Here is a 20,515-nt window from a genome sequence, read left to right on the forward strand (position 1 = left end):
TCTTCTATTGCAGTTGCAGTGCTTCTACATGTTTCAATTTGATCTTGGCTGCCTAGTGTTGATTGAGAAAGTTGTATAATATTGGTCTCTTTTGTGACAAATATGAAGCACTCTTTTAAATCCTTATACTCCTCAAACAAACTCATCAATTTTTGATCTGTGTCTAATATCATGTAAGACTTAGGCATTAAATGTCTAATCACAGACCAAATCTTTATAGTCTCTTCAAGCTTCAAATTGAAGGATGCACTATATCATCATATAGGTCCTTGTAGCAATAACGGTCAACATCAACTAACTAGCGCTTTTGTCTTCCAAAGTAGTACTTAAGTCTTGTAGAATTCTTAACCTTCTTAAAATATCCTCCAAATTTTACCTTCAATTTGAATAGTTGTTGCTCCATTTAAGAACCTGTACATTGAATAAATAAATATGCACGATATAAATTGTAAGAGAGTGTTTATCAACCAAACCTATTCTAACAAAATAAAAGAAAAAAAGATTAATATACAGCCATATTATATTTCAACAATCAATCAAAAATGGGTGATATTTCGCCTTTGTTACCCTCAAATAAAGTATATGGTATACAGTTAGAAACCAAAAAATAGAGTTTCAATATAGGTTCACAGCGAAAAATAGGAATGAAATAAAATCAGCTACAACAATTATTATTGTTGTTCTAACACTTGTAATGATTTTTTTTTTTGGTTCAAATTAATAGAAGAAAAATAGTATAAATCAACCAAAGAGAAGAGAGGGCAAGATGATATTTAAATACCTTTGTTTATGATCAACTTTGTTTATGATCAACTGATGGAAGAGTTTTTGAAGGTTTGAAAGATCGACCGCGTCTTTGGAGAGGATAGATTTACAACCCAGAAATTTTTTTTGTTTATTCTTTGTTGGGTTCGAGAACAGAGAGGAAGGGGGTAGGAGGTCCCGAGCGAGCGCATCGCGATCTTGAGACGCTCTCGCTCGCCATGTGCCGCGGGATCGCGATCTCGCCATCGCGAACGCCCGCGGGCGAACCAGCCAAGATCTCACGATCGTGTCTCCCGCGGGCGAACGCCAGCGATAGCGTCGCGATCTCGCGAACGCCCGCGATAACGTCGCGATCGGGATCCCGATTCGTGGGGGGCGGGCGGGCGCCGGGGGGTGGGGGCGAGGGTTGGGGAAGCCGGGCGCCGGGAGGGAAACCCGCGGGGGGGGGGGGGGGTGGGGAAGCTGCCGGGAGGGGGGGCGCCGGGGGGGAAGCCCGCGGGGGGTGGGGAAGCCGCCGGGGGGGGGGGGGGGGTCGGGCGCGGGGAACCCAAGCACGGGGGTGTGGAGGTGGAAGAGTTAAAGGTAATAATGTCATTTCGAATTTTACTTTTATTTTTAATTAATATAAATATAATTTGTTTAACACCGTTAGAACAAACGTTATATTTGGGGTACTTGTACCATAACAGAGTTTTACGAGGGTATACATGCAAATATCAATTTTGGAAGGGTATTCATACAAAATCTGACATTTAGAAGGGTATCTATGCAAAAAACCCTTTTTTGATTTTTTGTAATCATGTGACTCACGATTCCATTAGTAGGAGGAGTTCCTAATTTTGGATTTCTTCTTTAAAATTGGTACTAGGAGAAACATGGCAAAATAGGAAGCGCACCCCATATTTTCTTTTCTAGTGCCCATCACATATGATTTTTGTTCTAATATTAGAGAGAAACGATTATTTAATAGTTAAAAAATAGTTGAATAAATTTTAAATTATAATTATACAAAGGGACCTTTTACCTGACTAATTTTTACTTTTGATATATCCTTCAGCTTTTAGCTTATCTTCCTTTCACCAAAAAGGGTAGTATTACGGACCTAATGTTGTTGAAGGTCAAAATAACGAAACCCACTACTATTTATCATTTTTGGTTGAGATATCGGTAGTATGCCTACACATCTATCCAGCGTAGCTAAAGATATGTTCTCCTTTCCATCTAAAGTGATACCATTTTTATCATTTTATTTTTTTTAAAAAAATAATATAATAAAGTGATACCAAACAGACCCTAAAATAATATATTTCATAATTAAAACAATATTAAATTTTCATTTTTAACTCCAACTCAGTCCAATATTAAATTTGGTCAAGCCTGGCCCAGGTAGGATTGGGCTGAGTCAGGTACATTACAACCCTCCATAGAAGGTTCTAGTTTCCCATCCAAGAGTAATCACCCTAGACCGACGTGGCATCATAAGAGCCATTGATTTCCTTCAGATGGAAGCTAGGGTTTCGTCCTCGCTTCCCATCCTTTCCCTATAAATAAACTCCGTGCTCCGCTTGGCCTCTCCATCCAGTCCGTCTCTTCCTCCTTGCTTTGGATCCCAGGCAGAGGTAAGCTCGATTTGTCTTTCGGTTTGGGGTTTGGGGTTTAGGGTTTTTGTCACAGTTTTGTGCGTCGGAGAACTGATTACCGGCGGAGGTTCTCCTCGTCGCCGCCGCGTATGAGACAGACGCTAAACTCATCTCTTCTCCATCATCTGCTTTTTTTTTATTTCCGGCCTTTTGGCCTAATCGCAGATCTGGAGATATTTTTCCGTTATCTTTTACTCAAAATCTCGGTTGATTTCTTTAATTTTTTTTGGTTAAATTAGATTAGAAGATATATCTCTGTTTTGATGTGATGAATAGGGTTTTTTTTGCGGAGGTGATGATCCTTTCCCCACATGATCGACTATGATTATATCGTGCTTTTATAATATTCTCCTCTTATCAGTGGAGAAATTAAGCCAGGATTCTGATCCTAATTTGCTTTTCCCATCTATTTGTTTGTTTGTTTACTTTTATTAATAAAATTATTTGGAACGTTTATTGGTAATATTTTTGGCCGTTTGATGAAAGGGGAGATGATGATCCTTTCCCCAAATGATCGACGCTGAACATAACATGCGCTTTTCTTTACATTCTCTTCGGAGAAGACCAAGCCAGGACTCTGATCCTCTCAAGTTCTTATCAATCAAACGGCCCATAGATTTTAGGTTTTCTTTTTGAATTTTGTTTGGTTTTATATGGATGGATGTGATGATCCTTTCCCCACATGATCGACGCTGAATATGCTCTGCGCTTTCTTTATTTATCTCCTTCATGGAGGAGAAAAATCAAGCCAGGAATCTGATCCTTTCATTTTCCAACGATGTATTTGAAGTCTAAACATGTCGTCGTTTTTGTTTTTCTGTAAGGCTTCTCTTCTCTCTGCCATTTTGATTCTTTTTAAGCTTCTAATTCTAAAAGGAAATAAATCATTTAAAAAATAATCTCTACAACCTAGAATAATTAGGTTATAAGGCAATCTTAGTTCCAATATTTTTCGCACTGTTTGATTTATAAAGGTAATCGTTATGTTTTTCTCAATGAATGGATGTGATGATCCTTTCCCCACATGATCGACGCTGAATATACTCTGCGCTTTCTTTATCTTTCTCCTTTATAGGGGAGAAAAATCAAGCCAGGAATCTGATCCATTCATGCTATTTTTATGCTTTCTCCTAATTCAATTACATTGTTAGGATAATTAATTAAGCTTAGAGATTTCGAAACATAAATGACTCGGCTTGTGTTATATGAATAAATGATTGGTTTACGCCATGCTCATAGAAATTTTTTTCGGAACTGGTTGGATATGGGGTTTTTTGATACTTTATCGTAGCAAAATAAAAAAAACAAAAAGAACAAATAACGTTTCAGTAATGGTTCCAAGGTAACAACTACTTATATTATATTACCAGAAACATAACGACCAACTTTATAAGAGCCATTTTACCGATCTATCATATATATGTATCGAAGTTCACTCTCTCAAAAATTTGGCTACGCGCACAATTGTTTTCGACAAATTGAGGATGACAGAAGAAAGATTGATCCCTCGAGCTTCTTTGCACTGATAGCATTTGGGAAAAGTACCATCCCTTGTTGAAATCTTGTGCCAGTTCAAGCTCAGATGATTATCTTGAACCGTCCCCATTAAATGTGCCGCCCCATCCTGCACCGTCTCCATCTCAAACATTCTAATGGGCGCAAAGATCTTTCCATGGACCAGATGTGTTTGGGTTTATTTTCTGCCAAAAAGAAGATGGTGAAAAAAAAGTCAGCTTGTTTTGCAATTGTTATGAGAAATCCATTATTTTTTAAAACGAAAATTGCATAATTTCTAGGTGGCGATTTTTTGCTTTTTCTTCAATTTATTATTGGGTTATTGCCTGCCAAATTCCATAATGAATAATGAGCTAGAAATGTTATGGAATCTTGAAGGAGATCTATAAAAGGCAATGAGACCGTGAGATTATTGTTTGTTTTGCTTATGGTACTGGTGTGTTCTATAGCTCTATATACAAGTTAAATAAAATAATAAAATTTTATAATTATAAAAAAAATACTATGGACTAAATATAATAAAATATAATAGTAAAATTTTATAATTTGTTATTAAATTTTAATATGGTAGTTAAATTTTATAATCTTTGAAAATTGATTGTTGTTGGTATAGCTGTTGTAATTGTGTAAGTAATATGTGGTAACTGTGATATTGAATTATAATGGGTATGATCATGCATGATTTTGAGAATTGTAAATAAAGATGGCAATCGGGTCGGATCAAACATAAATAGGTCGGATCAAAAAATTATAAATTTGAATCTGTCCTGCGATTTTAACTCGACCTGTTGAATACCGATCCCTTTAAGAAAATGAAAGGATGAGGGAATGGGAGGGAAAGAGAGAGAGGTGGGACGGTAAAGGAAAAAAAAAAGATTATATGTTCATCTTCTTTGATTGGCCTCCTTTGCCTTATTGTGTCTTCGTTGGAGCTTCACTGGTTGAATCACCGCCTTGAGATCTACCACGATCGCCGCTGTGCCGCCGTTGTAGCACCGCACTGAGCCGTCACCGTTGAGCGTTGTTGCCTTCATCAAGCGCCGCCGCTTCTGTTGCTCCACCGCTCGGATCCAATTTCGCCTCGTCTTTTCAATTGGATGCTCCATTGTCTTATCCGAGTTGCTCCCCGTCCTCACTCCTTCGCTCGTCCGTTTGGCCACCTCCCACATTGTCGTCCACAGCAAGAAAGAGGTGGGGGGTTGGGGTTCTAGCAAGAGAGAGGGGTGGGGGTCGGGACTTGGGATTTTTTTCGACAAGAGAGGAAGAGGTGGGAGTCTAGGAGGGTTCGACGGAGAGAGAGAGCGCTATGATCCATGGAGGCTTGGAGGTTTCGGCGGAGAGAGATGAGGGGAGTTCCCGTCCCATCTGATCTTACCCATGCCGTGCAAATTTCTTAGAGATGAGGGGAGTTCCCGTCCCATCTGATCTTACCCATGCCGTGCAAATTTCTTTGGGCCCATACAAAAAAACGCACATGAAGAAGAAGCACCCACCTATATATGGGAGGGTGGAACCATGGGAGGCTAAGCAGCTATCACTTTTCTTTGGGCCGAGGCTTGGGCCGGTCCTATCTGATCCAATCCGATCTGTATATCAAACAGGTTAAATAGGTCAGACATCTAAATATATATTCGATCCAATTAATAAACAGGTTAAAGAGGTCAACTTATTTACGATCCAAATCTGTTTAGGCCAAACTTGAACCTATTTATGGCGGGTTGAACACAGATCGAGTTGGCGGGTTAGGTTATATTTTGCCACTTCTAATTGTAATACTCTTTTTTAAGTTGATGTGTAAATTTATGATACCCAACTTATGTGGCACGATCTTAAGTTTTGGTAAAAATATTAGCATATTGATTGTCACTTCAAACGAATTTGCTCTGGATTGTGCTTGTTTGTAGTTTTTTTTGAATGATATGACAATCTATTTTAATGTGTTTTGTTCGTTCATGGATTCAGGATTGACAATAATATAAAGTACTAATTGGTTATCACAATAAAATGTGCTGACCATATAATTATTTGTTGAGGTGATAGGCTGATTATTCTCCTTTCTCCCTTTATGAAAAAAAATTAGTGGCAGTTGAATACAAACTTATTCCCATAAAATACCATGGAGGAAGACATTATTAATATCAAGCTAGTATAGATGCCATTGTCAAGATGTGAAGTAGCCATGGCAGCACTTTCAAGAGACTGCATCGATTTAGCTTGCAATGGTTTTTATTTCTCCTTTTGCAAAATCAAAGAAAAAGTTTTACTTACTGTATATAGCAGCTGTATGGTGAGTATTTAGCTCCGAATGGTTAAAAAGAAGTCATTGAGCCCCATAAGAAATTGAAAAATCTTTTTAACTATGGAGGTTCGATTCAACTCTTTCATTGCACCATAGGTATAAGTAGGAAGTGGATATAGATTATTGGTTTTTTCGCAATACGCTTTGAGTGTGGTAAAATAAGAAGTAATAAATAATGATCTTGAATATGCATTTAGATATTTCACTTGATATGATAAATTTGGCTCATCTAGATCTTTCCATGCCTCCTTTATAGTTTCAAAATAGGCTATGCTGTTGATGAGATCTTTGTGAACTAAGTAGAGCTGATCAAAACTCGGGCTGGGTCATGCTCGGGTCGGGTTCTACAGCAGAAGTTAGGCCCGATGGCTATGCCCAGGCCCGGCCCGACTGTCGGGCTTAAATTTTTATTCAGGCCCGATCCGACTTTATAAATCTGGTTCTAGGCCCGTCTAGCCCGGCCCGACCCGATAGGCCCGATTTTTTCTTTGTTTGGAATCTGGAAATGGGCCAGAATGGCCCGATCAGGCCCGATCCGATTTTTTTGGTCGGGTCGCTTTTCTTGCCCAGGCCCGACCCATGGGCCTTTTTTTAATGCCCAAGCCCGAAAAATTCCGGGCCGAGCTAGACGGGCTGGGTGGGCCAGAAGCCCCGTGATCAGCTCTAGGATTAAGTTCCAAATTTAGAAAAGTACTATAGTGTTACAATGTTGTAATGCATCAAATGTTGCGGAACTTTTGTTGGGCTTTTCAAGTAAGCTATCAATAAAGTCAATTATATTCTTGTCTCATAGAGCAGTCTTCATAGCATGACTCTATAGAGAATAATTGTCACCAATGAGGACTTGCGAGACTAGGATCATGCTTAGGTTATTTGAGTGGTGGAGAAAGAATGGTGAACACTAAGATTGGAAATAATAGTAGAAGAGGCCATGATTATAAAATGTAGAATAAGCAAGTCGATATAACTGAGTAACATAGTAAATTGGTGTCTATCGATGTGTCTGACTGACATGTATATTGATGTGGTTAATTGACTTATCTAATGATGTGGCAACGAGAAGACATTAAAGATGACAGTTGCAGTGAGGATAGAGCTTAGAGAGAAGACAATCAAAAGTTAACGATGCTTGTAGATGGAGGCACCGTGGAAGAGAAACAAGATACCTCAAATTGGATGGTGAAGGAGCTGGAGGCAGAAAATAAAATCGAAAATGTAGAGAAAGGAGCCGAGCAATGGTGAGGAGAGACAACCGGAAATTTGAAGCTAAAGAGAAAGGTGGTGGAAAGGAACTGTGGATTAATTAGAAAATAAAAAATCTTTGGATGTTAATCTACTAAAAATAGAGGATATGCAGATCTACTAAGGAATATAAAATCTTTGAATATTTAGTGAATAGGAAATAGAAGATCTACGGATCCACCGAAAAATAAAGGATCTTCAAGTGTTAATTTACCTAGAACAGAGATCGATGGATCGACAATACAAGTCTTCAAAGCTTCTAGACATAGCAACATCGGCTATAACAAAGGTAGAAGAGATGACAACAACAGATTAGATGATCAGTAGCTCTGATACTATGTTAAAATATTTATAGAAGAAAAAAATTAAAAAAAAGAGAGAAAACAATGATTTTATTTATATGTTCCATCATATTCGGTACATCTAAGGTACTCATATACAGATTTTATATAAAAAAAATAATATAGTTTGATATAGGATTACGCTAATTAAAAAAAAATGATGGGTGATGTAGATTGTTACGTAATATCTAAAATTATGTTAACATATTTTTTTCCTTGAGCAATGCTTCATATAAAAAATCCTAATTGATAATTCTGGCAAATCCGTAAATTTTACTCCATAAAACTTTTTTCTGCAGTTTATAACAAAGCCTAGCTTGTGCAATATGCGCAAACTCACTTTCAGGCAAAGTTGAGCGACATCTCTATCTAAATTTCTGAAACCTGGCTTATAAAGACCTCAGTATGGATATCTTATTGGCTCCTATAAAACTAACCATGTAACTGTTCTTCCATTTCTTGCCAGGTATAAATTTAGTTTCCTGGTCAAATTATATACCATTGAAAAGCAGCTTAGCAAGAGAAGTACAAAATACTCTCAGCTTCCTGAAATCATCTCCACCAAGATCACCATACTGTGTAGCAAATCAAGCAATGTGTTCCTTGGTCTAATACTTTCCATGACCACTAAACTTAATGAAATCATGGATTTTATAATTCCCAGGATATTTGAATATCCTGTCATATTCATCAAGGTATGGCTGTCTGAAAAGTTGCCAATCTAACCTTCTCTAGGCGTGCCCCTGTTCTCTAGTTAACACTTCTGTAGGTGGAACATCATCAATAAATTTTGATCTAAAACCGTATTGCCTATTTCCTGTTGGTCATTCGTCCTACAAGGCTTGTTGTATCCTAACAAGATAATTGATCTCTCCACCAATGAGATCTAAATTGTGAAACATTTGTCTTCGAAGTCTTGGTCATGCAGGTCTTCTCTCTTCATTTCAATTAGTTTCAGAGTAGCTTGCTATAAACCACGAGCTGTTCTATCGGTGTTTCTCTCTATTGCTCGAATTACATTCTGAGTTGCTCCCTTCCCTCTTCTGGAGGTCTTTTGAGAATCTATAATGGCCTGATGAAATGGTTGCACTGCTTGAGCAACCACACAGCCAATTTCCTTCATTGAAGAATCGCTAAAAGATATTTTAGCATCTTATTCTACCTTTTAATCTTCTTGATCTGCCTCAAAGAGGATTTCTTTGCCATCAGCCGAATTCCGGCCTAGCTGGGAATCAGCAACCACTTCATGGCCTTGTAAGTGAACCTTCCTTCGGTATGCTAGTTCTTTCTGCATTTTTATTTACCATCATGAGACCATCATGCTTTGGATAGTCTTTGCGTTTGTCGATTGAGTGATCGACGGTTTTCATGAGATCTTTTTTTTTTTTTTTGTACACACTAAAGCGAGTATTTCATACATCACGGGTACGAATACACTCAATAGAATCAGAAAACAAAAGGTCTCGAAGTACTTCGAATATCTCTCTCTCCGGCTCATAGGGTGTCTTCTGAATGGCTCGCTACATATGCCGCTATCCAGTCCGCCGCTCCGTTAGCCTCACGATATACATGCATAACTTGAAATGTAATACTCTCTCTCACAAGTCTCACCATGGGATCGTTTTCTTGGACATTTCTCCATGGCTTACTACCTTAGGACTTCTTTGGCATTCTATCCTATTAGGTCCTAACCGGTTCCTTGAAACTAAAACTATGGTTGGTTGGATCAATAGGGTTAGTTCGATCAGGAAACTAAGTTCGACTTCGCATTAGTAAAAAAGACTCGGAACTTTCTAGTAGGATGAGAAAGTTGTAAAGAGCAAAAAGGAAAGCAATAACTGATGGGTGGGAGAAACAACCAAGAAGAACATTGGCATGCAAGAAAGTAATTGAGTATGGTCAAAAGGTGGAACTATCATCATGCCAAAGAATTGAAGTACAAGAGATTCATGAAAATGTCCATGGACCTCATTCAGATAAGACTAGTTGGTTGCCAGAAATGTATCAGGGACTCTTATCATGGTTTTCCTTCTCTTTTAAATCTATTAAGTGCATCATTACCTTTCGCTTGATAGAACTGCTTCTATAAAACTAGCTGGAAAAGTCTGAACTCATGGTCAGTCTTAGCTGCTGTTAGCAGTTGGAATCAGATAATAGCCCGTGACTCCCCTTTGCTCTGCTTCCAATCTCATGTTATCCTTGACCTGAAGTAAAAATAAATTGCTGAGTCAGCTGCAAGATTGAACCCAAACTCTAATATTGATTCAAACCATGCACTTTGGGTTAAAACACGGTTACACCACGTACTGATTCATCACTGTTATCATATTGCATTTGATGCACTATTGTCATAATTGTTGGAAACAAGTAGAGCCATTGCTGAACAGACGCTCCCTCGTAGATGTAGTCCTGCAATCAGGCTTAGAAGAGCAAGTGCTCGAGTCAAATCAAACAAGGAATAAGAAGGCCTGCATGATGTCGCTTCTCTTTTGACACAACTAAAAGCACTAGATCAAAGGGCAGCCTGTTTCAACAAAAACAGAAACTTGTGCCAATCTCCAAGAGAGCAGATCTTAACAATTAAAAATTGCTAGAAAAGGATATCCATTATTACAACTGATACAAAGTCCATTAAAATACATCAGCAATATCCATCACAGATGCTTAATTGAACGGTTTAGAAGTGAAATTTGGATCAAAACTGCAGGTGCTGCATCATGTGGTACCATGAAGGCCAGGAGATCAAAGCGCAGTTTTCTTCACATTAAGATGTCGGATGTTTAGCGGGGGTTAGTGCTGATCAAGATGCAGGTTTCCCAGAGCATCATAAAAATATCCGAAGTTGACACTACTATCCTTCAAATGCCAGGATAAAAATTTAGTTGCATCTTCAAAAATCTAATCCATGTGAAAAAAATGCTGTTTGGGAAGCTGGTTTGTCCGTTGGAGTGGATTTACATACCAGAACCACCAACTCCGATACTGCATGTTTGACTGCAACATGAGGCATAGTTGATGCCCATTAAAAACTCAGATTATCAACCCGGCATGCCGGTCTGATTGTTCCTCTTTGTACAATATTGCTGAGAAGAAAGTCTTTCAATTGTATTAGTGCAATAAGATATACAACTGATGAGCATTTTCTTATAGCCGAATCTCCACCGAACTGCCAATTTCCACCTCTCTAGTGACTTCCTAGCCTTCATAGGCAACTGGGAGACCCCAATGCCTTCCATTCCAAGGCCATGCACTTCAAGGAAGCTTTTTATCTCTTCTTTGCAACATTGCAAATCCACATACTTTAGACAAGAGGGATTATATAGCATTTTCTCTATAACAATCAACAATAAGCCATCATCCTCAGCTGTAGTCGGTAATTTTTCCAAAATATCATGGCAGCGTTTTGCCAACCATTTCATGACCAATAACTCATTTTCAACAGAGAGCAAAGAACCCGCATAAACTTGACACCCAACTGCTCTTCGATGGTTCACTGGTGTTGCACATAGGCGTAAAGCACAAAGCAAGGCAAAAGAGGGTCTTCCATTTGGTTGAATGTACAAAGAATCTACTGGCCAATTGCTGGATGTGCATATGTCTGTGCCCAACTGGATGAAGGCCTTATCATTTGGATTGTCACCTAGAAGAAAACCATAATGCTCTAGAAGATCTAGATTAGTATATGTCCCATAACTTAAAAGAACCTGTCAAAAACAACAGACTTGTCAAAACTTAGAATTAGCTGGCTATCACAATACTTCAAACCAAAGAGATTGGCATGGTCCAACAGAACCATACTTATTTAACTAACATTGTTTCCTTCTAATGCTTCTAGAAATTCCTCAAAGAAATGTATAATAGATGTCAATTAAGACTTCTTTAACCAAAATGTTTCAAGCAATAAGGAAAATATATATTTTAAAAGATTGTTGTTTTCTAGTCCCATAAATTAAGCATTTGTACTTGATTTTATGGTTGAACTAAAGATGACCAAGAGATGACATGTTTAAAAGATGGATTACAATGAAAAACAGAAAAGTTCGATAAGTGGTTCTAGAATTGGAATAAGATTAAGGATTAACTTGGTGGAAACTAGTGTTAAATTGCACTAGTATGTATTATTGATCAAGGCATAATTCATAACAGTATCATCCTTTCCTTTGTAGGTTAATGTCTCAAAATCTTGCATCTATATTTGACTTCCATAACTTTTAAATGAGGTAATGCATATAGTGGAGGTCACCCTTAATAGTACTCTTGAATGTACATTGTATTAGTCTAATCTATAAGAGATGAAGAAATTTTTTTGTGTTTAACTTATTATTACTTTTATGATTCCATGTGCATATGCAAGTGCAAACAAACTAGTGTGCGAGGATGGGGAAATAGAGAGGGAAGAGAAGAGAGAGTTGAATGACAATCCTATCAGCAAGCTTTGAGTTCAGATTATCTAAATAATTATACGTAAAGTTGAAGAATATCATTCTATCATTAGACATGTTTGACAAACAAATCAAAATTATATTGAAAGGTGAACTCTTGTAGCTTTGCATGTAATTATCACAATTGCAACTGAATCCTAGACTTTTGACGCACAAACTTTTATTCAGTTTGTATGACCAAAAGTCGGTTATTTTAACCCAAAAATTGTTAGTACCTTAATTTGATTTTTTTTTTTTTGATATCGTCGATATATTTTACCTTTTTCATCAAAATTGCTGAATTGTAGATACATAAGATCAAGAGATTAAGATTCTTAAATAAATGTAATATTAATCAATGATACAGTATAATAACTTTGCAATCACCTTGTGGTTTGCAACAGCTTGGCCCATCATCTACCGTAGGACAGTGCTTAAATTTCCTGCTCGTAAAGATATCTTCAAGATATTGCTGTGACAGGATTTGATATTTATGGTTATAATTCTAGATATTCTCAAGATAACTGCTGAAATACAAGCTTTTTGGCTTCAGCATCAGTAACTTCCTATGGACTTATGCAGCATGCTAACAGTGTAGAATTTTTGGAGGGTGAGATGAAAATTATATTTTATGGTCTTTGTATAAGGTTTTGGAGGGCTTTATCCTATGGGCACTGCTAAGCAAACAGCCCATGAAAAGCTAACGGTGTGGCAAGGCAACTGCACATGAACTGAATGATCCCAAGTCTAGCAGCATTCAGCATTTGCTGCCAAATGTTGATCTTAAATTTTATAATTTCACAACTTGATTTATTGAGCAAGTTCATTTGTTGTCAGAGGAAGTATTTTGTCACTTTGAAATTTAAAAATAAAAAAGCAATCAGACACCAACAGTGTGCTAAGCAGGTTTAGAATTCGCTCTCCAGCATGATATAATTAAGATTAAAATAAAAAAGAGTCAGCATATCCAATTCAAAATATATCCAGAGGTACCTGATCTTCTTCTTTGTATCTTTTTCTTGCATAAAAGCAATATGAAGTGGTGTCTTCCTCGTATCCACCATCTGTTAGCCTTTGCGAGTGACAATCAGGCTGCTCAGCATATCTTTCCTCTGAAGCATCAGGTGAAGACTCCGCATCAGGTGCAGCATAATTAAACAAATCACCAACAGGGCACAAGCAACCAGCATTATCCCATGGTATATGCAATGTACGGGAAGATATCTTCCAGAAGAAAGAGTGCACTGTGAAGATCTAAATAAAAATAATCCAGAATAAATACAGAACAAAACTAAGTAGAACTACGTTAAAGTAACCATTAACTCACAGTTGACAAAGCCCAAAGCCATGATCTAAAAGTCAAAAGTTGAGGCTTAAGGTCCATTTCCTGCATAAGACTGATGGATTCTTTCCAGTCCGATTTTGCCCTGTGAACAGCCCTCTCTGAAACCCAGACAGCATCTTCAACCTGAGAATCAGATAAATAATTTTGAACACTATATGGCACCAAAAAGCAGATAAATGACCCAAACTTTTATGTGAAAACAAGGTTTTGCTGGAACTTACTTGCAAAGTTTGAATTTCAAAGTTTGTGAAGTTTGCCAGTGTATTGTAACTACGAGGCAACTGCACCAGATATGGATACCATTGAGAACCCCTTCCTTTTCCCACTTCAGCCAATAAACATACGGTCAGAATCTGTACAAAATATTCATAACTAATTTTATTCCAGAACAGAGTTGTAAAAAAAAATAGAAGAATAAAAGACAAGATGACGGATAAGAGGGCCCCTGGGAAGTTAGCAAAACAATCGCTAGTTTCCTAGAAAATATGGTTGACTTTTATGAGGTCTATAACACATAAAAATGTGATATTGTATCAGAGGCATTCTTGACATTGCATGGATGCCTCTAAGTTAAACGGTGTACATTGACACAGCCAGTGTCTCCATCTTCGAACGCGTGCATTCCAAGTGCCAGATTCTAGTGTGTATGCAGGTGTGCATGTGCATCCATGTGTTTGTCCCAGTTTCACCTGATATGATCATGTCCTTCATTTTGACAATTGCTGCAGGAAGTCAAACAAAGACACACAACCACATTCTGAAAATATAGCAGCAAGTGACTTGTTAGAAGTAAAGACAAACAGATTAATTGGAAATATAAACCCACCTTCCTTCAGCAAAACAATTTTAGCAAACCATTTCATTTAGTTATAACTTTGTGACATATTTTTCTTTGGTTTCTTTCTTTTCTTTATGAGACACATCCCACTTAAGGAAACTCTCTTATAAGCAGTGTCTAGTCAAAGCCGCATATAAATGAAGGATCAAATTGATTAATGAATCAAATGATGAGTGTGAGCCAGTGTTTCTCAAGATTGTCATCAATCTTTTAAAGGACCTAGCTATATCACAGCCTTCAACCAAATTTCTTCCCTGTTCCTTCAAGGTCTTTCTAGATAAGCGAGTATTTCTGTCCAAATTAATTCCATACTAGTACTTAGCACTTATGCAGCACATGCCCTGAAGAGTGAAGTGAAAGGGGAAGAAAAAACGGGTAGAGTCCAAAAATAAGTGGAATGGAACCGGGCTTAAGGTGGAATGCAAAGATATCTAGAGTTGTATCATTATTAACAAATAATACTTGAAATTCAGGCTTAAGGTGGAATGCAAAGATATCTTGTTGCTCAAATATTTCATGTACATGGCATCCTAATTATATGCAGTGATTACACAAATAGCTATTCTCAAGTTTATGTTGACATCTTAAAAACAAGAACCATTTTAAGGATATTTTAGTGACGAGCTTCTGAACAGACAAATGTGGATCGGAATTTCCTCAGATCAGGCGCTCGCATTTGTATGATTTTAAAGTTAAGCCCTTCAAGTTAGGTAGTCAAAATTTATGATGGGATTGTGGGAAAATTGAAAAGGAAAACTCCAGATGGAAAAATTGACCAAAGCTAGCAGATTGTTGAAGTAAACTTCAATGTCTGAGGAAGTACAAGATGTATTAGTTGTTCTCTTCCCATTTTTCCAGAATTTTTACCACTGGAAGAGTCTGTATGGAAACTAGTTTAATAGATAAATGACAGAAATATCCAAAAGTGGCAGAAAACAACATAATTAGATTTGCCTGCAGAATAGGAGGTTTAGGACTAATAAGACTCAAGTTCATATTTGAAAATGAGATCCATGAAGATCAGCTGAAAAGAACAATGAGGGAGAATAACCAGCATGATATCACTAGCTTACTAATCTTTGTTGTAATGGAAGATATCAGAGATTACTCAAATCGAGAGATAGGTTGTTAAAAATAGGTAGTCAATAATGCATCCCCAAAAATGTATAATTTTATGATATTGAAAGGACCAAGAAATGTGGAACCATCCTGAACCGCCCGGTATGGGGTGTAGCGAGCCATACCAGCAGTGGACCGGATAGTTCCGGCATTCGAAACGAGAAACCGGTGAAGGAGGAGAAGAGGAAGAAGGAAAGAGAGAGAGAGAGAGAGAGAGAGAGAGGGAGAGCAAAGGAGAGAGAGAAGCTGCCGGCGGGCCACTGGAGGGCCGCGGAGTGGCGCAGAGGGGCAGGGTAGGGCCTCCGCCCTTTGGACCCCTGTTTTGTTCAAAGCAGAGATTTGTAGGAGCCCCTTTTTATTTTAAAAATTTTAAGTGCGGTTGGCAACCCCCTTCCCAACTTCACTTTATATTTTCAAAGTAAAAAAACTTGTGCCACTCTCCAACCCTCCGCAGGCCTCCGACGACCCTCCGCTAGCCTCCAGCGGCCTCCATCTATCTCCTTCTCCCTCCCCCTCCCTCTCTCACATTCTTCCTCTCCTATCCCCTCTTTGTCATGTCGGGCCGCGCTCCATTGGCCTTCACTATCTCTCTCCCTCCCTTCTTCCCTATCCCTCTCCCCCCCTCTTTCTCTCTCTTTTCCTCTCTCCCTTTCTCCCTCTCCCTGTCCTCTATGCTATGTTGATATGGGCCCAACATAGAATGGTAGGGGGGTGTACCGAACCATGCCGAACCAAGAGTAAACCACTTGATAAAACATAGGATAGGGATTTTATTCCTTTGGAAGCTTTCTTCACCATTTCTCCACGAAATCCATTCAAGGACAATTTAAATGAACTAAAGCAAGAATTGTAGATTTTGAGCTAGAAAAGTCTTCTAACTTGGTAAGTCTCTCCCTTCCAACCCTTCCTTTTTTAAATTTTTTGAAAATTTCAAGGACTATTTAGTGTTCGATTGAAAGAACATGTGGTAATTTTGTTATTGGTGAGCATGATAGAATTTGAACTCCAGACTCACACCCTAAAGCATTATTCCAACATCAAAATCACGGAAATTTGGGATTTTGTGTTGAATCCCTATATTTCACCAACATATATGTTTCAACGTAAACCAAGAATATGAAAACTAGGAACACAATTCATCCAACCATCCTGCCTGCCCTAGGCTGGGACATACCGATCGGCCATCTCGCCTTAGTCCTGTGAAGGATGACACCAGTGTTGCTCATAGGCCTCTTGGATGTCAGCCACTCGATTTCCATCGCCTCCACTCCTCCCCACAAATCAAAAGGTGACAACAACTCCTTCCTCTACAATTGACAAGGTGTCAGATTCAGCAAAACAGAGAAATAGAGTCAGAGTTTAAGGGGAACTAGGCTCGGGGTTAGAGGCCTTCTCACTCATATGTCGAGCTCTCAAATGGTTGGTTCCCTGATGGTAGGAACCAGGTTCTACCCTTCAAGTCTCAACTTTGATCCACAGGAAGGAGGGGACCAAAGGGCCTTTGGCTCTATGACTCTCCAATCTCCACTTTGATACCATTTTCCTTCTTTTATTTATTTTAATTAGCCGGGTCACACTTCCATGCTTTAGCATTAGATTCTTAGGCACTGAACAAGAAATAATGGAACCAAGGATGTCTGATTATATTGTATGCTTGCTTAGGGACGACACTGATGAGATTGTTGAATACTTTGTCCAAGTGGTCACTGACAATGGCACAAACTACGAGAACATGGGAGAGGATCTGATGCTCGAGATGCAGGACCTATACTGAACCCTTGTGCAACACATTGTATGGACTTGAAGATGAAGGATATTAGGCAATTGCCTATGTAAAGTCAGTAGTAGAAAGTAGGCAATCAATAGCCAAATACATCTACAATCATACCTGGGTGCTTGCTCTAATGAGGAAACATGTACAAAGGGAGACACTTTGGCCAAGGTTGACAAGAATTGCTGCTAACTACATAGCATTGAAGAGCCTCCTTGATTAATCAGCCTAGTTCAAGGGCTATATTAATTGTGATGAATGAAGGACTTCTAGATTTGAAAGGAGCAATGAGGGGCAATATATTGAGGGTATTATATTGAGAAATGATTTTTGGAACAGATGCTTTAAGCTGGCTAAAGTAGTGAAGCTTTCACATGTAGTGCTAAGGGTAGTCGACAGTGAGAAGTTCCCTCAGATGGGTCATGCATATGCCAAGGTGTCTGCTTGCAAGGAAGAGATTGTAGGAGCAGTGGGTCAGAAGAAAGCAACATCATATCTACGCATCATTGAGGATAGATTAAGAAGGGCAACACTTGACTTTGTAAAACTTCTCAAATAAATTAAGAAAAAAATCAAAAATATGAAAAAGGACGTCCCAAGCAAGCACCATGATCCTTGACCAGGACAGCCACCAGAACGGGGCAAGATGCAGGGCATCCAATTCCATAAAGAAATTGGGAAACCCCCCCGGGTCCCACGAGATTTAAAACCTTGGTTGAAATCTTCACGGTTTCATGTTGTTGTATAGATCCATGTTTATTTACTTGTGAGATCTTCACTTGTACACATGAAAATGGTGAGTATCTACAGCTCTATTTCTTTTTGTGTTTACATGATCATTTCATTATCATTTAATTATTCAAGTTCTCTCTTTTAACATTTGTTGGAGGAACAGGGCTACTGCTGGTTGTACTCTGACCATACAATGCTAGATGACAACGATTAAATTAATTTCCTGTTAATCTATGTCATTTTTGCTGAATTTTTTGTAGTTAGAGAAGCTAGCTTGCTAAATTTTGACCTAGATATCATATATTTTCTGTTATAACTAGTTGTCACAACAGTGTTATGGATTTGTTCATGTCAGTAGAAGGGGATAAATAGAAAGGGTAAACTAGTTGTCACAACAGTGTTATGGATTTGTATCATGTCAGTAGAAGGGGATAAATAGAAAGGGTAAAAAAGAATTCCATTTCCCTTGTTTGACTATGTGCCAGCCAATATGAGTCAAGTTGAACCAGATCAGATCGTCTGGAAACATGTCCATCGTATGAATCGGCTTGTTCATAACTCAGCTGACTGTATAATGCTATTGGCTGAGCTTTTTGATGGACTGATGGAGCAGCCAACTTTTAAAGGACAGTAAATTTGGTGTCAACTTCAAAATCCACCCTTCTAATGCGATCATTTTCGATGTATGATGCAATCCATACTCTTATACAGTCAATTATATCCCTCACCTACTATCAGTCATTATATAATAAACATCAAGATGACAGGATTTTTAACTCTGTTGCTCGCATCCCCAAAACACTTTCAAATCCACACACACACAGAGGAAAATAAAAATCGTTCTCGTATTCTCCCATACTGTTTCAGCAGTAACCAGAACCAAGGAACGAACTCCAAGACTTTCGCCCTCAATGGATTGGTGCATGCAATGATGTCCTATACCTTTAAGTCGATATTCATTTACAACCTCAATAACTTCATATATCCCTACTCGTAGATTTCTCTTGTTTAATCTCCACTAACTAAGAAATTTCAAATGGTATTAGTTCTTAGCATTGTAAATGTTATACGTAAATATTCTTCATCCTGATGACCCTCGTTCTCTTCTAACTTGCATCAATGTATCTGCTTCTTTCTCTTCCTTGTCATACTTCCAGATTTCTTCCCAAGTTTTTACAAACTACAAATATTTCCCAAGTTGCATGTCCAGCTTCCTAGCTAATAAAGTCTATCTATAATCCAGCTTATCCACAAAAGTTTAAGCATAAAAGTAGGCATACTCAATGCTTTACGACCAGCACCCAGGCAGCACCAAAAGATCAGGAGGGTGCCAACTGGTTCAGTTGGTGAAGTAATTGGAAGTCGGGTACCACCGACCTGGGTCTGAGTCCCGCCCACACTACTTTGAATTTATTACTTCAATAAATTGGGTGGAGCCATTGCATCAAAAACCAGAGAGAGAGAGAGAGAGAGCGAGCGAGAGAGGGAGCCCCAAAAATAACAAATCAAAAATAAATATGAAGAGAAATGCAAAATGACTGTTATAATCCAACAAACGCAACATAATTTAGCAAACAAGGAACAAGGAAGAGAAACTTGCAAGAAAAAATCAGGTGGAGAGAGAGAGAGAGAGAGAGAGGAAACAAGACAATAGGAACAAGCAGCAAAGAAGCAAAAAAAGGGAAGAAACCCACCTGAGTGGAGGAGAGACGAGGGTGGCTTCGGACACAGGACGCAAGCCTTTCGTCTTTCAATACACTTTCGCTCGTCAACAGCGCGGCTCTCGGAACTCTAAGGATCAGGTCTCCTTTCCTCAGATCACGGGCAGCGGACAATCCCCTCCTGAAGAAGAGTAGAAGAATGAAGCCATCCGAAAGGGAACGAGGAGAAGAGGAGAAGAAAGAAAGAAGGATCGGAACGGAATGCTTACCCGCCGGCATCGGGGAAGTCGGAGACGAAGAGGGAATGGCCCAAACAAGAGGAGTGGGATCGAGGAGGACTCGTGGAAGTGGGGGAGTCCGAGATGCCCATCTCCGCCGCCCATCTTAGAAGAGCCGCCATCCCCTTCCCTTCCTCCTCTCCATCCATCTTTCGTAGCGCAGGCTAAAATTGGAAGAGCCAGATGGATGCCCAAGTTTGTTTCAGCCCGTTCTCACTCTTCCATCGGATATTCTGCACGTGAATTGCACGTGCAATACGGAAATTGTTCTTATTAGCTCAGAAATCTTAATGGGCAATTGTTTGCTATACTTTATCTTTCTATTATATGGTTTCTGACTACATTAATGAGTTAATGAACTAATAAAGTGAGGATTTATAACCGGATTTCTTAAATTATTTGTTATTATACCTACAGCATCAAAATTGTGCATTGTTTGCTACTCAGGTGTGAATTCCTTGTTAGGAACATATGTGCATCTATTACATTATGCTGAGTGAGCATCCTTGGAATAGGAGACTACAAACATGTGCATTCCTTGTCATTTG

The 20,515-nt window shown here is 38.7% G+C and overlaps 1 protein-coding gene and 4 non-coding genes across 11 annotated transcripts; 4 read left to right on the plus strand and 1 right to left on the minus strand.

Annotated features, from left to right (window-relative positions):
* The first annotated feature begins 2,691 nt into the window (after positions 1-2,691).
* LOC113463465 (small nucleolar RNA Z103) lies at positions 2,692-2,796 on the plus strand. Its single transcript, XR_003387718.2, has one exon. It is a non-coding gene; the product is annotated as a small nucleolar RNA Z103 (small nucleolar RNA).
* Positions 2,797-2,890: 94 nt separating this feature from the next.
* On the plus strand, positions 2,891-2,991 carry LOC113463463 (small nucleolar RNA Z103). Its single transcript, XR_003387716.2, has one exon. It is a non-coding gene; the product is annotated as a small nucleolar RNA Z103 (small nucleolar RNA).
* A 71-nt stretch (positions 2,992-3,062) lies between these two features.
* Positions 3,063-3,170, plus strand: LOC113463464 (small nucleolar RNA Z103). Its single transcript, XR_003387717.1, has one exon. It is a non-coding gene; the product is annotated as a small nucleolar RNA Z103 (small nucleolar RNA).
* Positions 3,171-3,404: 234 nt separating this feature from the next.
* On the plus strand, positions 3,405-3,512 carry LOC113463462 (small nucleolar RNA Z103). The gene has a single exon (XR_003387715.2). It is a non-coding gene; the product is annotated as a small nucleolar RNA Z103 (small nucleolar RNA).
* A 6,836-nt stretch (positions 3,513-10,348) lies between these two features.
* On the minus strand, positions 10,349-20,160 carry SDG40 (SET domain group 40). 7 transcript variants are annotated; one of them, XM_088717588.1, is made up of 7 exons: positions 19,959-20,160; positions 19,723-19,870; positions 13,790-13,921; positions 13,551-13,691; positions 13,217-13,447; positions 12,611-12,695; positions 10,349-11,463 (listed from the first exon to the last, which is right to left on the minus strand). In XM_088717588.1, exons 1-7 carry the CDS (start codon positions 20,114-20,116, stop codon positions 10,841-10,843), a joined length of 1,518 nt encoding a protein of 505 aa, XP_088573714.1. In that variant the 5' UTR covers positions 20,117-20,160; the 3' UTR covers positions 10,349-10,840. The 7 variants fall into 7 exon arrangements, with proteins under 7 accessions (XP_088573714.1, XP_088573716.1, XP_088573713.1 ...); XM_088717590.1 differs by having other exon boundaries at positions 10,349-11,506; XM_088717587.1 differs by having other exon boundaries at positions 13,217-13,477.
* Positions 20,161-20,515: the final 355 nt, after the last annotated feature.

The sequence above is a fragment of the Phoenix dactylifera genome, chromosome 3 (genome assembly GCF_051530095.1).
Source record: "Phoenix dactylifera cultivar Ajwa chromosome 3, Ajwa_hap1_PhDact_Kaust_v1.1, whole genome shotgun sequence".
NCBI classification, from domain to species: Eukaryota; Viridiplantae; Streptophyta; class Magnoliopsida; order Arecales; family Arecaceae; genus Phoenix; species Phoenix dactylifera.

Coding starts and splice junctions, on each gene's coding strand:
- SDG40 (XM_088717587.1), bottom strand. CDS start 20,116: ATGGATGGAGAGGAGGAAGGGAAGGGGATGGCGGCTCTTCTAAGATGG. Junction 19,871..19,958: donor GACTTCCCCGATGCCGGCGG/GTAAGCATTCCG, acceptor ACTCTTCTTCAG/GAGGGGATTGTCCGCTGCCC. Junction 13,922..19,722: donor CTCGTCTCTCCTCCACTCAG/GTGGGTTTCTTC, acceptor TATTTTGTACAG/ATTCTGACCGTATGTTTATT.